This window comes from Myotis davidii, unplaced genomic scaffold (genome assembly GCF_000327345.1).
Source record: "Myotis davidii unplaced genomic scaffold, ASM32734v1 scaffold1431, whole genome shotgun sequence".
In the NCBI taxonomy this organism is placed as follows: domain Eukaryota; kingdom Metazoa; phylum Chordata; class Mammalia; order Chiroptera; family Vespertilionidae; genus Myotis; species Myotis davidii.
Window position 1 is genome coordinate 181417 of NW_006282737.1, and position 14029 is coordinate 195445.

The following is a 14029-nucleotide window of genomic DNA, read 5'->3' on the forward strand; positions in this document are numbered from 1 at the left end:
GAGTTCACTTGAAGCAAAACCTTTAATGTCCCTCACATAAGTAATAGCTTGCCTTCCGTTCACATTCCTGTATATCTAAATCCCACTTAAATGAACAAATCACCTGAGCCTGTTTCCTCTTCATTCAATAAAAAAGATGATGGCTACCCTGTGAGAGGCCCTATGCTAGGATTTGTAAAATAGGGTTTCAGAACAATAATGATGTGGGGAAATGGATGACAAGAGACTGTTTATCTCTCTTCTCAAGATTGGTCATCATGAAGGGTCAGAATGGAGTTAACTGTTAATGCAGAAAGGGGGAGAGAGAGAGAGAGAGAGAGAGAGAGAGAGAGAGGAGGGAAGGAGGTGGGGAGAAAATAAAAATAAAGAGACTCAAACTCTTCTAAAGAATGTGGGATATAACTCAAATTCCCTACTTCAATAAATCAATGGAATGAAAAATACTAAAGAAGAGGGAACTGCTCTAGCTGGTTTGGCTCAGTGGATAGAGCCAAAGGACTGAAGGGTCCTGGTTTTGAGTCCAGTCAAAGGCACATGCCTGAGTTGCAGGCTCAATCCCCAGTAGGGGGCTTGCAGGAGGCAGCCAATCAATGATTCTCTCTCGTTATTGATGTTTCTCTCTCTCCCTCTCCCTTCCTCTCTCATAATCAATAAAAGTATATTTTTTTTAAAAAAAAGAAGAAAACAGGATTATCACAGAATAAAATATACCTAACAACCAAATGTAATACATGGACTTCATTTGGATCCTTATTCAAACAAACTGTAAAAAGACATTTATGAGATGATAGATAACTTCTAAATACAGATGAGTTACTATAGATGAAACTTAAATTTTGTTAGGTAGTTATTTAAAAGAAGTATCCTTATCACTTATGAGATGCATGCAGAAGTATTATAAGTGAAATTATATGATATCTAAGGCTTACTTTATTTTTGTATCCTCACCCAAGGATATGTTTATTGATTTTAGAAAGAGAGAGAGAAAGAGAGAAATAATGTGAGAGAAGCACCAATTGGTTGCCTCCCACATGCACCCTGACCGGAAATCAAACCCACAACCTAGGTTTGTGCCCTGACCCGGAATTGAACCCACAACTTTTTGGTATGCCGAGTGATGAGCCACCCAGCCAGGGCTAAGGCTTGCTTTAAAATACTCTTGATTAATAAAAGTATTAGATAGTAGATGAAACAAGATTGGCAAAAATGTCAAAAATTTTTGAAGCAGAGTGACAGGCACCTGGGGGTTTATTATACTATTCTCTCAACGTCTGTGCCTGTTTGAGTGCTTCCACAATAATGTCTTTTAATAAAAATGTAAAAATTTTCTCAAAATCATTTATGGTCTAAGGAGACTACACTGCAAGAAAGGTAGCAAAAAAAAAAAACAACAACAACCTCCATATCAGCCTCCCCAAAACAACTATTTCAAGCTGAGTTTAAAACCTAATCATAACCACAAGGTGGCACTCACTCCCAAAATCCATGTCTACAGAAGGTTGGAAAACAAAATCAGACGGCTCAAATCCTAATCTCCCGGGAAGCAACAATCAGTCTGAACTTTGTAAGGTCACAAGACACAGATAACCTGTATCCACCTGAATAATTTTTAGGGCCCTGAAACTGGGCTCACAAAAGAGAGAGCAATTATGCAATGTGAAATTGACACTCAACTCCAGAGTCAGCTTTCATAGGGAAATGCTGAGTGGGTTCATTCCCATGAGGGCTAAAGCCCTGCTCATAGAAGGGTCAGAGGCTTCCAGTCATAAAGAGGCTGGAACCTAGTTAGCCATGCCAAGTGATAGTAAGTTATCTTTTCTAAGCAGTACCAGGTCCCTGTCCCTACTCTATCGCCTAAAATTTACTCAGCTAGCCTCTTGACCCGCAATTCTGAAATTTCTATTTTTAACTAAACTATCACAATATAATTATTCACATGGTATCTTTTTTACAGAGAGGAAGGGAGAGGAATAGAGAGTTAGAAACATCAATGAGAGAGAAACATCGATCAGCTGCCTCCTGCACACCCCTCCTGGTGATGTGCCCGCAACCAAGGTACATGCCCTTGACTGGAATCGAACCTGGGACCTTCCAGTCCGCAGGCTGACGCTCTGTCCACTGAGCCAAACCGGTTAGGGCCAGAACCATTTTGTATTCCTTCTCAGCCCTATTCTCTGTCCCAAGAGGCTGACCTGCATGGTCTTCCTCAAAGGACTCCCTTGCTCTCTGGCTTCTAGTTGGGTTGCAGCCAACTGAGGGTGAGAGGAGTACATCAGTAGGAGGTTGAAGGGACATCAGAATACTATTTCCCTTGCTCCCTCCCTGACAGATATCTATCCCTATATCCCCTGTCCTATCAGAGAGCCCTCTCCATACAACTACCCTCTCTGGATTTTGGTAACCATTCCCTCTTTGTCCCTTCAGGCCTAAGGATAGTAATAGCTATTGCTAGGCCCAGATTACTGTACTATCCCCTTTAAGTTTCTCTGAAAGCTACCCATACCTTTGTAGATATGGGTAGTCTGACATCCCTCTCACATCCCAGGACTGCAGGGGTGGGCAGTTAGAGGCGACCGGGCCGGCAGGGGAGGGCAGTTAGGGATGACCGGGCCAGCAGGGGAGGGCAGTTGCGGGTGACTGGGCTGGCAGGGGAGGGCAGTTGGGGGTGACCAGGCGAACAGGGAGGGCAGTTGGGGGCAACTGGGCCTGGAGGGGAGGGCAGTTAGGGGCAATCGGGCCGGCAGGGGAGAGCAGTGAGGCATTGATCAGGCTGGCAGGGTAGTGGTTAGGGGGTGATCAGGCTGGAAGGAAGAAGTGGTTAGGGGCAATCCGGCAGGCAGGCAGGCAGGCAGGCAAGCGGTTGGGAGCCAGCAGTCCTGGGATGTGAGAGGGATGTCCGACTGCCGGTTTGTGGGATCAGGCCTAAACCGGCAGTCGGATATCCCCGGAGGGGTCCCAGATTGGAGAGGGTACAGGCTGAGCAGGAAGACAATAAACACCCTATTCTGACAATAAACACCCGTTATGGCCTCCTACCAGGCAAACACACTACTGAAAACATAATCTTGAAGAGTTCTTCATACCCGCCCAGGATGGCCAGGAAGGGTCGCTCTGGGCTTTCCAACGCCTTGGCAAAGTAGTTCAGCTCCTTCTTCATCAAAAAACCTCCAGCTTTCTGTGGCAGATTGACTCCCACCATAGAGCTAGAAAAAACAAGAGACATTCAAATTGTAGTCGGTCCCTCCCAATTCTCCCAATTCTAGAGGCCATCTCCTTATCACTGAAATACTTTGAAGACTTCAGGAGACCATGATTTTCATTCCTAAACTGCAACAAAAACACTTAGGTATAAATTTTTTACTAATAGTGCAGTATCAAGAGGCAAATGAAAAGCAATTACCTTAAGCAGAATTTAATATACACAAGTATTAGTAGTCTTGAGGCCAAGGGTTTAATTCCAATAAATAATCAGCCAGTTGATGACAAGAGAAGATTCCTAAATTTTCTTCCTACTGACAGCATAAGATTCTGATCCCACAATGTTCACAGAGGGTGAACTTTACATGAAATATGTACAATGAGAAAGAGCAACTGCTTAGAGAAGATCAAAAAAAGCTCCACAATTCTCAACTTTTACTTTTATTTCCTCTTTGGATCAGAGGCACTCAACAAGAGCCACAATCTAAGTCAGGGGTGGGCAAACTTTCTGACTCGAGGGCGACAATGGGTTCTTAAACTGGACCGGAGGGCCGGAACAAAAGTATGGATGGAGTGTTTGTGTGAACTAATATAAATTCAAAGTAAACATCATTACATAAAAAGGTACTGTCTTTTTTTTGTTTTTGTTTTTTTTAGTTTTACTCATTTCAAACGGGCCGGATCCGGCCCGCGGGCCGTAGTTTGCCCACAGCTGATCTAAGTGGTAGCTCCAATTAGAGATAGAAGCCAACAGAATCACAGTATAATACAGATGTCTCTAAAAGCAACCCAGGGATTGGGCTGCTTGAGTAAACAGAATAATACTGTTCCCAGTTCAACATCAAATAAGACTCGTACTACCTGTGGGCTCGGTGAGCAGTGCCAAAAGCATCATTGACATAGACATCCCCTAGCTTGGAAAGTGAAGCTCGGAAAGCTTCTACTTTAGCTGGCTCCGCTTTAACCTGCAGAGGAAAAAAACAGGAAAAACCAACAACAGTAAATGTTTATGGCTGCAAAGGCAACTATAAAAGCATTTCCTACAAAGAGTCTTCTTGAACATTCTCTAAAGACCCTTGAGTTGGTGAGACATCAATATTTACAATTAGCAACAGGGTCTGCTCTTTCTTGCAAATATTCCAGGTCTTTTGGTCAACTTTACGTGTTTTTTCTCTCCTTTGCCTTCCCTCAAATTGCAAACCTAAGATTCCTGACCTGTGGCTTAACTGCTTAATCACAAAGGCTAATAACCACATCTCATTTTTCAGTAGCTTCTCCCCTACTTCTAGGACAAGATTCTGACTATTCTATCTCCTTGACTCATTTCCTCATTTTTAACATATTCTCCTTATAAAAGAGAGGGAAAAGCCTTTCTGCAAAGGGAGAGGTCCTCACACATATTCCTCATGAAAGCAGCAATGGCAGGCTGGGACAGAGCAGGCAGACAGAAACATGACAAGAGAAAAGGACCTCAGAAACATTTTATGCTGACCAAAAGGAGATATTTTATATGGCCTTTCCTGAAGTCAGGCATTTGAGAAAATAAGAAATATACTTCTACAAAAAAGAAGAGAGGAACAAAAAGTATAAGTAAAATATAGAGCTCTGAAACATCAGCTCACTATCCAGGGATACCACCCCCCAGAGGGGACGGAAAGCAGAATGGCAGGATGAACAAAAAGTCTTTGGGAGGAGACTAAGCGAAGATGCACAGGAAGCCAGATGAAGGGAGAGATGGCACAGCACAAAGCAGATGTTCATTTTAGTCACTGCCCACTCCCATCCTCCTACGTATCAAGATGAATGCAGCTGCCACATGAGCATTCTTCTAATGACCCAAAGAATACAGGTTGCCCTGACTGGTTTGGCTCAGTGGATAGAGCATCGGCCTGGAGACTGAAAGGTCCCGGGTTCCATTCCGGCCAAGGGTATCTACCTTGGTTGTGGGCACCTCCCCAGAAGGAGGTGTGCAGGAGGCAGCTGATCGTTGTTTCTCTCTCATCGATGTTTCTAACTCTCTATCCCTCTCCCATCCTCCCTGTGAAAAAGCAATAAAATATATATATTTTAAAAAAAGAATACAGGTATACTAATGCTACTAAAGACTGAAAAGCCACATAATCTCCCTAAAATGGAATATCATCAGCTACTGGTGACTGGAAGATGATTCATATAGTAATGAAAACAATGCCTTGATGGCAGGAGACCTGAGTTCTAAGCCCAGTTCTGATATGAATTCACAGTGTAACTTTTGGCAAGTCGCTCTCTATCCCTGAAATCTTCCCATATTAAAAAGGCATAATAACCCTTCTATCAAGAATTATTTGAGGCAAAATAGCAAATTGAAAGCTCTTCATGAAAAAGTGTTTTAGAAATTAACAATAATAATCAGAACCCACTTCTCATTTTTCTTCTGCCAATAACTAAAAGGAAGAGAATGCCCCTGAAAGACCAATGCAGAGATACTGGATAAAGGAAACATTTTATGGCCTCACTTTTTTTACCCATTTTAAAGTCATGACTGGCTCCTGAAATTTCAAGCATTGAAAGCTATTGAACACTAAATATAAAGTCAACTAAAGAAAAAAGTCATTGCCGAAACCGGTTTGGCTCAGTGGATAGAGCGTCGGCCTGCGGACTGAAAGGTCCCAGGTTCGATTCCGGTCAAGGGCATGTACCTTGGTTGCGGGCATATCCCCAGTAGGAGATATGCAGAAGGCAGCTGATCGATGTTTCTAACTCTCTATCTCTCTCCCTTCCTCTCTGTAAAAAATCAATAAAAAATATACTTAAAAAAAAAGAAAGAAAGAAAAAAGTCATTGACTAGAGTAGTTAGTTCCTCACTTCCTTAATAAAAGGTTTTGCCTCAATTTCCCAGTTGCCATATGCCCTGTCTAAGTCCTAGAGTCTGTGCAGCTCGAGTTTCTGTCTAAAAGGGCACCAAATTTTAGGTCAGCATTTTACTTCTACTAGCAAGATCATGCCAAAGGCACGATAAGGCAATACGACCAAGGCCTGTGGTGCTAAGAAAAGAAACTGCTTGAAAGAAGGCAGTCAAGTGACCTTAAGAAATGTCAGGCCCTAGCTGGTTTGGCTCAGTGGATAGAGCATTGGCCCGTGGACTAAAGGGTCCCAGGTTCAATTCCAGTCAAGGGCACATGCCTGGGTTAGGGGCTCACTCCCCAGTAGGGGGCATGCAGGAGGCAGCCGATCAATGATTCTCTCTCATCATTAATGTTTCAATCTCTCCCTCTCTCTTCCTCTCTAAAATAAATAAAAATATACAAATAAATTTTAAAAATCACAGGTCCTACCTTGTTCCCAGAAGCATCTTTTCCCTTCCCTTCTTCTTCCACATGAAAGCGAAGGTTCTCCAACAGGATGACAGACCCAGCAGCTGGGGCAGCACAAGCTTTCTCCACTTCGGGGCCTACGCAATCCTTCAAGAACAAAACATCCCTGGGGAGAGCATGAGATGGAGAGACTTAAGCAGTCTGAAAGTTAAGAACCAGTAACAATATGCTTGACATCTCCTGTCACAACGTCCACCAGCGCCAGAGCTGGCACTTACTTGCCCAGCAGAGATTTGAGTTCTACAGCAACTGGCTCCAAAGAGTACTTGTCAGGCATGGGGACACCATCGGGCCGACCCAGGTGGCTCATAAGAACAACGGACTTGGCTCCATTGTCCAAGCAGAATTTTATACTTGGGATGGCAGCCTTGATTCTGCAACCAGAAAGAGACAGCAGGTAGAACAAGGTTACACTTAGAAATTAGTGGGAAATATGCCTGTCCTTCATGGCCTCATAAAACATAAAGCCCCTTTTCTTTTCCAAATTCCTTCAAATGTACTTTCAACAATTCACTGATGGTCCTCAGATACATGTTCAAGGGAAGAAGTTAATTACAAAGTTAATTACACCCTCCACCTAGGATTATACATTCTCATGATTGTTTGCCCCTTATGCAGAAAGCAGAACTCAGCTAGCAGGCCTGAAGCTGCTATCTTTGAAAAACCTGCTTGCAAGGTAGATCCTTGGCTGGTGTCCAGAACTTGGCTTTCAAAGTGGTCCCTCAGTCCTTCAACAGACAAAAGGCATTCACCATTCCTAGACTGTCTACAAAAAACAAGGCCATTTATGCTGGGTACCTGCTTCCCTCCAGGAAGTCTGGAATTTCGATAGTTGCTAGGCAGAGGGTACCTATGTTACCAGCTCCCAATAAAAATCTTGAGGGCCAAGTCTCTAACAGGCTTTTCTGGACATAATAATTGCACACAATTTACTGCATTTTTCACTGCTGGAGAAAGGAACACACTCGGTATGTCCCCTCATGGGAGGAAGAGAGCATCAGAAACCCATTCATGGATTTCTCCAGACTCTCCCTATCTTTTCCCAGTGCTGACCCTTCCATGCATCCTTTCAATGTAATGAACTTTACTAGTGAGACTCTGTTTTACGAGTCCTAGCAAATCACAAAATGTGCATGGTCTTAGGGACACCAAAACACAGCTTTTATATAACTGGAAGAAATCTTGAAACCATTAAAGAAAATTTGGGAAGAATTGTAGTAACTTTTTTGCACCCATTACAGATCCTAAGACACTTTTCTATTTAAGAAAAAATATATGCATTATACAGAATGTGATTTATATACTATACTACATTTGAGTTTAACCAAAAAATTATTAAACTTGAAACATTTCAAATTTTTGTTACAAACCTGATACTAGCTTTTCGTTTTTGCCAGTCATTAAAAAATTAAAATTTATAATTAAGAAAATGATTTATTTATTCAATAAATACTTATTGAATACTTCTTTTAAGCCAGGTACTGTTACACATTCTGACAATACAACAGTAAATAAAACAGTCTCTGCTCTCATGGAAGTGAAATTCTAATCAGGAGAGAGGTAATCTATATAATAAAAGCCTAAGTGACCGTTACGGCGGAACAACCAGTCACTATGATGCGCACTGACCATCAGGGGGCAGATGCTCAATGCAGGATCTGCCCCCTGATGTTCAGTGCACACTCCCACAGGGGGAGCGCTGCTCAGCCAGAAGCTGGGCTCATAGCTGGTGAGCGCAGAGGCGATGGCGGGAGCCTCTCCTGCCTCTGCGGCAGTGCTAAGGAGCAGCGAGCAGGTGGGTGGTAAGGAGCGAGGGGTCTCAGACTGCAAGAGGGATGTCTGCCTGCTGGCTTAGGTCCACTCTCCCCAGGCAGCAGGCCTAAGCTGGCAGGCGGACATCCCCCTAGGGGTCCCGGAGAAGGCACAGGCTGGGCTGAGGGTGACCACGCCCCCCCCCAAGTGAACGAATTTCATGCACCGGGCCTCTAGCAAAACAATTAACAAAATATATCTATCTCAGATGGTGATAAGAACTATGGAGAAAATAAAGCAAGGTAAGGGGACAAGATTGAATGGGGAACAGTGGGAGGGGATTTTAGAAAGGTGGCCAGGGACAGTCTCTGATAAAGTGACATTTCAGCAGAGTATGGAATAACAAAAACCAAGTTATGTTTCTAAAATAACCTATGCTATTTGGCATATATAAAAAACCATTTATACCAAATAAAAAGTAAACCTTTATCAGGTATAAAGTTTGCCCAATGGAAACAAATTAACCTTCAGGGCTATCCTTTGTCAGCATGTTCTATTATTTCTAAACCCCATGGATTTCCAAACATGAAAAGATCTACTCTGATGTGTTTTTCTACTTTTTATTCATAAAATACCTTCATAGGCAGGCATGTTTCCAATCTTTTCTGTGTGCTGCAGAAAATAATGTAACTCAAGAAGGGTCAGAGCTGCCTTGTACAAGACCTTCCACTATGGTACAGCAGAAATGTCTTGACAGACAGCCAGGTTCTATTCTGGGGCCAATATCTGAGACAGTTCTGGGTCTAGACCTGAACTGTCTAATATGATAGCCATTGGACACATGTGCCTCTTAGATGCTAGAAATGTGACTAGCCCAGATTGAGATGTGCTATAGTGTAAAATACATGCCAAATCTCAAAGACTTAATACCAAAAGAGTTAAATGTGCTTTGATTATTTTACAGGTTATATATTGCAATGATTATTTTAGACTTACTGGATTAAATAAAATATATTATTAAAACCAAGCTCACCCATTTCTTTTTACTTTTTTAATGTGACAACTAGAAAATTTTCAATTACATGTAGCTCATATTATATTTACATCAGACAACACTGGTCTAATAATTGAAAAGCACCTTTCAAGCTCAAAACTTTCATTTAAAATTTAAAATATTTAGGGAGGGGACTGAGAGGTGGAAGAGAAATTGAAAAAAAAGAGAAAGAATTCATGGATATGGACAACAGAGTGGTAATTGCCAGGGGAGGAGGTGGGAGGAGGTAGAAGAAGGTAAAGGAGAGATAAATGGTGATAGAAAAAGATTTGACTTGGGATGGTGAACATACAATACAGTGTACAGATATGTTGTAGAATTGTGACCCTGAAAACTATATAATTTCGTTAACCAGTGTAACCGCAATAAATTCAATAATAAGTAAATAAATAAATAAAACTTAAAAACCTTGACCCTCGCTGGTTTGGCTCAGTACACAGAGCATCAGCCTGCGGACAGAAGGGTCCTTGGGTTTGATTCCGGTCAAGGGAACAGGCCAAGGTTGCAGGCTTAATCCCCAGTAGAGGTGTGCAGGAGGCAGCCAATCAATGATTCTCTCTCATCATTGATGTTTCTAACTCTCTCTCCCGCTCCTTTCCTCCCTGAAATCAATAAAAATATTTTTTTAAAAAGCCTTGTGTCTTAACCAGTTTGGCTCAGTGGATAGAGCGTCGGCCTGTGGACTGAAGGGGCCCGGGTTCAATTCCGGTCAAGGGCATGTACCTTGGTTGCGGGCACATACCCAGTAGGGAGTGTGCAGGAGGCAGATGACTGATGTTTCTCTCTCATCGATGTTTCTAACTCTCTGTACCTCTCCCTTCCTCTCTATAAAAAAATCAAGAAAATATATTTTTTAAAAAATACAAAAAACCTTGTATCATAATCTAGTCAAAAGCAAGAGCAGTACTATCACTTAAAATTTCTGCTTCTCAACCTACACAGATTGAAAATATTACTTCTAAAGTCTTTTCCCTTAAGTCAAAATTCTCAAAAACTGATTTTATCTGGACCATCTGGAGTAGGAGGTTATAATACTACATATAATCTCAATAATTATTGGTAATTAAAAATCCTTCTCTTGCATAGTTCATTTTGCAAGGGAAGACAAGAAACCTTAAACTCTGACATTCATTAAAAATACATAACCCCAAATTCTTCAAATTTTCAAAAATCGAGGGCAGAAAATAAATCGCTTTAAGATGATTTTCTTCAATGTCTACATTCTCATTAAGAAAGCTGACCAGGGAGCTCTTGAAATCTTGCTCCCTGGCATATGTCATCAATTTGACATAAATAACTCTCATAGAAATTCTGCAAAAAACCCCAGAGCAGACCACGGGTAGTCTGGTGAAAATCCTTGCTCAGATCACTTAAATTATCATAGTTGTATGATAAGAAAGGAAAACCATTTCATCCTTCATAGTTACACCAACACACATCATAACCTAGCACAATGCTTAGCAGGAACCTTACCTTTGATTGTTTGTTATCTGGTTGTTCTTCATAGGAACATTGAAGTCCACTCTAAAAAGGAAACAAAGTTTCAGGTTCAGAGTCATGATCAATGCATTATTCCCTCAAAGATTAGAAAAGTACTTTTAGTGAACCAGTTAAATAAATTGGAAGTTCAAAAATCACCTTAAAAGTAAAAAGCAGTATAAGGAGTCAAGATAATGGTTAGCCATGCAGAAGAGGATGATGGTAGTGACTGAGATAGGACACCAAAGGAGTTGTCTGGGGTTCTGGTAATGTTCTATTTCTTGACTGGGATGATTGTATAAATATGCTCGTGTGTGATTCCTCAAGCTTATGATTTGTGTCCTTTATAGTATGTGTCTCATACTTTAAAAGAGACATTTGTAAAAATAAAACTAACTGATATAATAGGAACTAGCCCTGAAGACCTGAGTAGCTAAACCTGTTCTATCTAGCAGTCACAAATAGTGGCTGGCATTGTCCTGCACTAGAGATTGGAAGTCGTAGCAAACCTACCTAATAGACACAAACCCAAACAAACAGCAAAAATGGGGATACAAAAAAAAAAAAGCCAGAAATGAAAGAACGAGTGAATTTTCCAGAAGAGGAGCTAAATGAAAGGGAGAAAATAATCAGATAGAGAGTTCAGAATGATGGCAAAGGATGCTCAACAACATGAGAAAAGATATAGTAACTATGAAAAATGATATAATAAAGAACACAGTGAAAGGACTACTGAGTAGATTAGGACAAGACAATGATTAGATCAGTGAATTAGAAGACAGGGTAGAAAAATTATTCAATAAAAGAACCCAAAAAGAAAAAAAAATTAAAAATAGGACAACTTAAGGGAAAGGGACACCATGAAACGTAACAACATTCATATAATAGGTATACCAGAAGGGGAAGAAAGTGAGCAAAGGATAGAAAATGTGCTTGAAGAAATAATGGCAGAAAACTTCCCTAACCTAGTGAAGGAAAAAGTCACAAGTTCAGGAGGCACAGAGAATCTCAAGCAAGAAGAACCCAAATAGGCCTATGCCCAGACACATCATAATTAAAATGCCAAAAATTAAAGACAAAGAGAGAATCTGATAGGTAGCAAGAGAAAAGCAATTTGTTACCTACAAAGGAGCTCCAATAAGGCTGACAACTGATTTCTAATCAGAAACTCCACAGGCCAGAAGGGATTGGCATGAAGTATTCAAAGTAATGAAAAGCAAGAATTGGACACCAAGATTACTATGTCCAGCAAGACTACCATTCAAAATAAATGGTGAAATAAAGAGCTTCCCAGACCAGAAAAAGGTAAAGGAGCTTATCACCACCAAACCATCACTGCAAGAAATACTAAAGGGACTGTTGTAATGAGAAGAAATAGACAAAGAGAGAAACAGGCATATAGAATTAAAATAGCAATAAATAAGTAACCATCAATAACCTTAAATGTAAATGGATGAAATGCTTCAAACAAAATACATAGGGTAGCTGAATAGATACAAAAATATGACCCAATTATTTGCTGCTTACAAGAGACCCACCTCAGAACAAAAGACTCATCATGGATGATTGAAGAAATTGAAAAAAATTATTCCATGTAAATAGAAACAAACAAAAACCTGCTAGAAGACTTTAAGGAAGAAATCGACAGCAAGACTGTCAGAGTAGGGGACTTTAACACACCACTGATTTCACTGGTTAGATCTTCCAGACAAAAAATTGACAAGGAAACAGACTCTAAAAGACACACTGGATCATATGAATTTAATTGACATTTATAGAACAATTCACCCCAAACCTGCAGAATATACATTCTCCCCAAGTGAACGAGTCATTCTAAAAGATAGAAAACATGTTAGGACACAAAATAAATCTCTACAAGTTACATGGCGGGCATTGGCCGCAGCCGGATGGTGGAGCAGGTGAGTGGGGGCGCCAGACCAAGGTGGGACACCAGTCGCTGTCATCGGGGCAAGCCTCTGGTGGTTACTGAAAATTCTTTGCTCCCACACGCTGCAGTCCCACCCAGCACTCGCACCTGCTGCTGGCACCAGCCCCGCTTGCACCCACTGCTGGCGCCCAGTGCCAGTCCTGATTGCTCAGTGCTATCAGCTGGTGCACGTGGCAGCTGCCGGCCTCGATCCTCTCTGAGGACTTCTCCACCTACCCCTGCTCCTGAGGAGCGATCGGGGCAGCAGCCACCGTGCGCACCTGCTGACGGCACTGGCCCCATTTGCACCCGCTGCTGGCGCCATGCCAATCACTCCATACCATTAGCAGGTGCGAGCAGGGACAGCGCCGTCAACGCGTGGGAGCAGCAGTGGCGGGAAGGGGGCTGCCAGCAGAGAGGAGACTAGGGGCCACAATGGGAGGGGTTGGGCGGGGGCGCAGAGGATGGGCCAAGACCCGCCCCCATGCCCACAGTTCCTTTCAAAGTGCACAAATTCTTGCACTGGGCCCCTAGTTAAGTATGTTAGCCATGGGTTTTTCACAGATGCCCTTTATCAGGTGAGGCAGTTCCCTCCTAGTCCTAATTTGTCAAGTGGTCTTTTTTTTAACTCATGATCAGTCTCCGGCCTCCAGCATGTTGGTGAAATCAGATATCATGGCTAAACAGAAAGGAAGACAAAACAGGCTTGGCGCTTTAACATGTCTTTTCCAATGGACACATTTTTGGTTGTAAATCGTTGTTTTTTTTTTTTTTAAAAAAAAATACATTTTATTGATTTTTTACAGAGAGGAAGGGAGAAGGATAGAGAGTTAGAAATATCGATATTAAGCAACTAGGGGCCTGATACACGGATTCGTGCAAGGGTGGGGTCTGGCCGGCCAGGGCAGGACCAGCCGGTAGGAGGAGCTGCGCACAGTTGGCTGGCCGGCCCCACCCCCTGGTTGAACTCCTGGTAGAGGGGACAATTTGCTTATTAGTCTTTTATTATATAGCCAATGAGATCAAGAAAGAAATAAAAAAAACTCCCTAGAAACAAATGAAAAAGAACACACAACTATGCCCTAATTGGTTTGGCTCAGCGGATAGAGCGTTGGCCTGCGGACTCAAGGATCCCAGGTTCAATTCCAGTCAAGGGCATGGACCTTGGTTGTGGGCACATCCCCAGTAGGCTATCAGAGCATGTGCAGGAGGGAACCAATCAATGTGTCTCTCCCTTTCCCTTCACTCTCTCTAAAATTCAATCAA

General features: G+C 42.1%; 1 protein-coding gene across 1 annotated transcript in view; it reads right to left on the reverse strand.

Annotated features, from left to right (window-relative positions):
- The window catches only part of PGK1 (phosphoglycerate kinase 1), a 37236-nt gene that overhangs the window by 4425 nt on the left and 18782 nt on the right, over positions 1-14029 (reverse strand). The window contains exons 2-6 of the mRNA XM_006753175.2: positions 10831-10881; positions 6770-6925; positions 6513-6657; positions 4060-4163; positions 3084-3203 (exon numbers count right to left, since the gene is read on the reverse strand). Of these exons, the coding sequence (XP_006753238.1) occupies positions 3084-3203; positions 4060-4163; positions 6513-6657; positions 6770-6925; positions 10831-10881 (576 nt within the window). The remainder of the gene's footprint in view (positions 1-3083; positions 3204-4059; positions 4164-6512; positions 6658-6769; positions 6926-10830; positions 10882-14029) is intronic.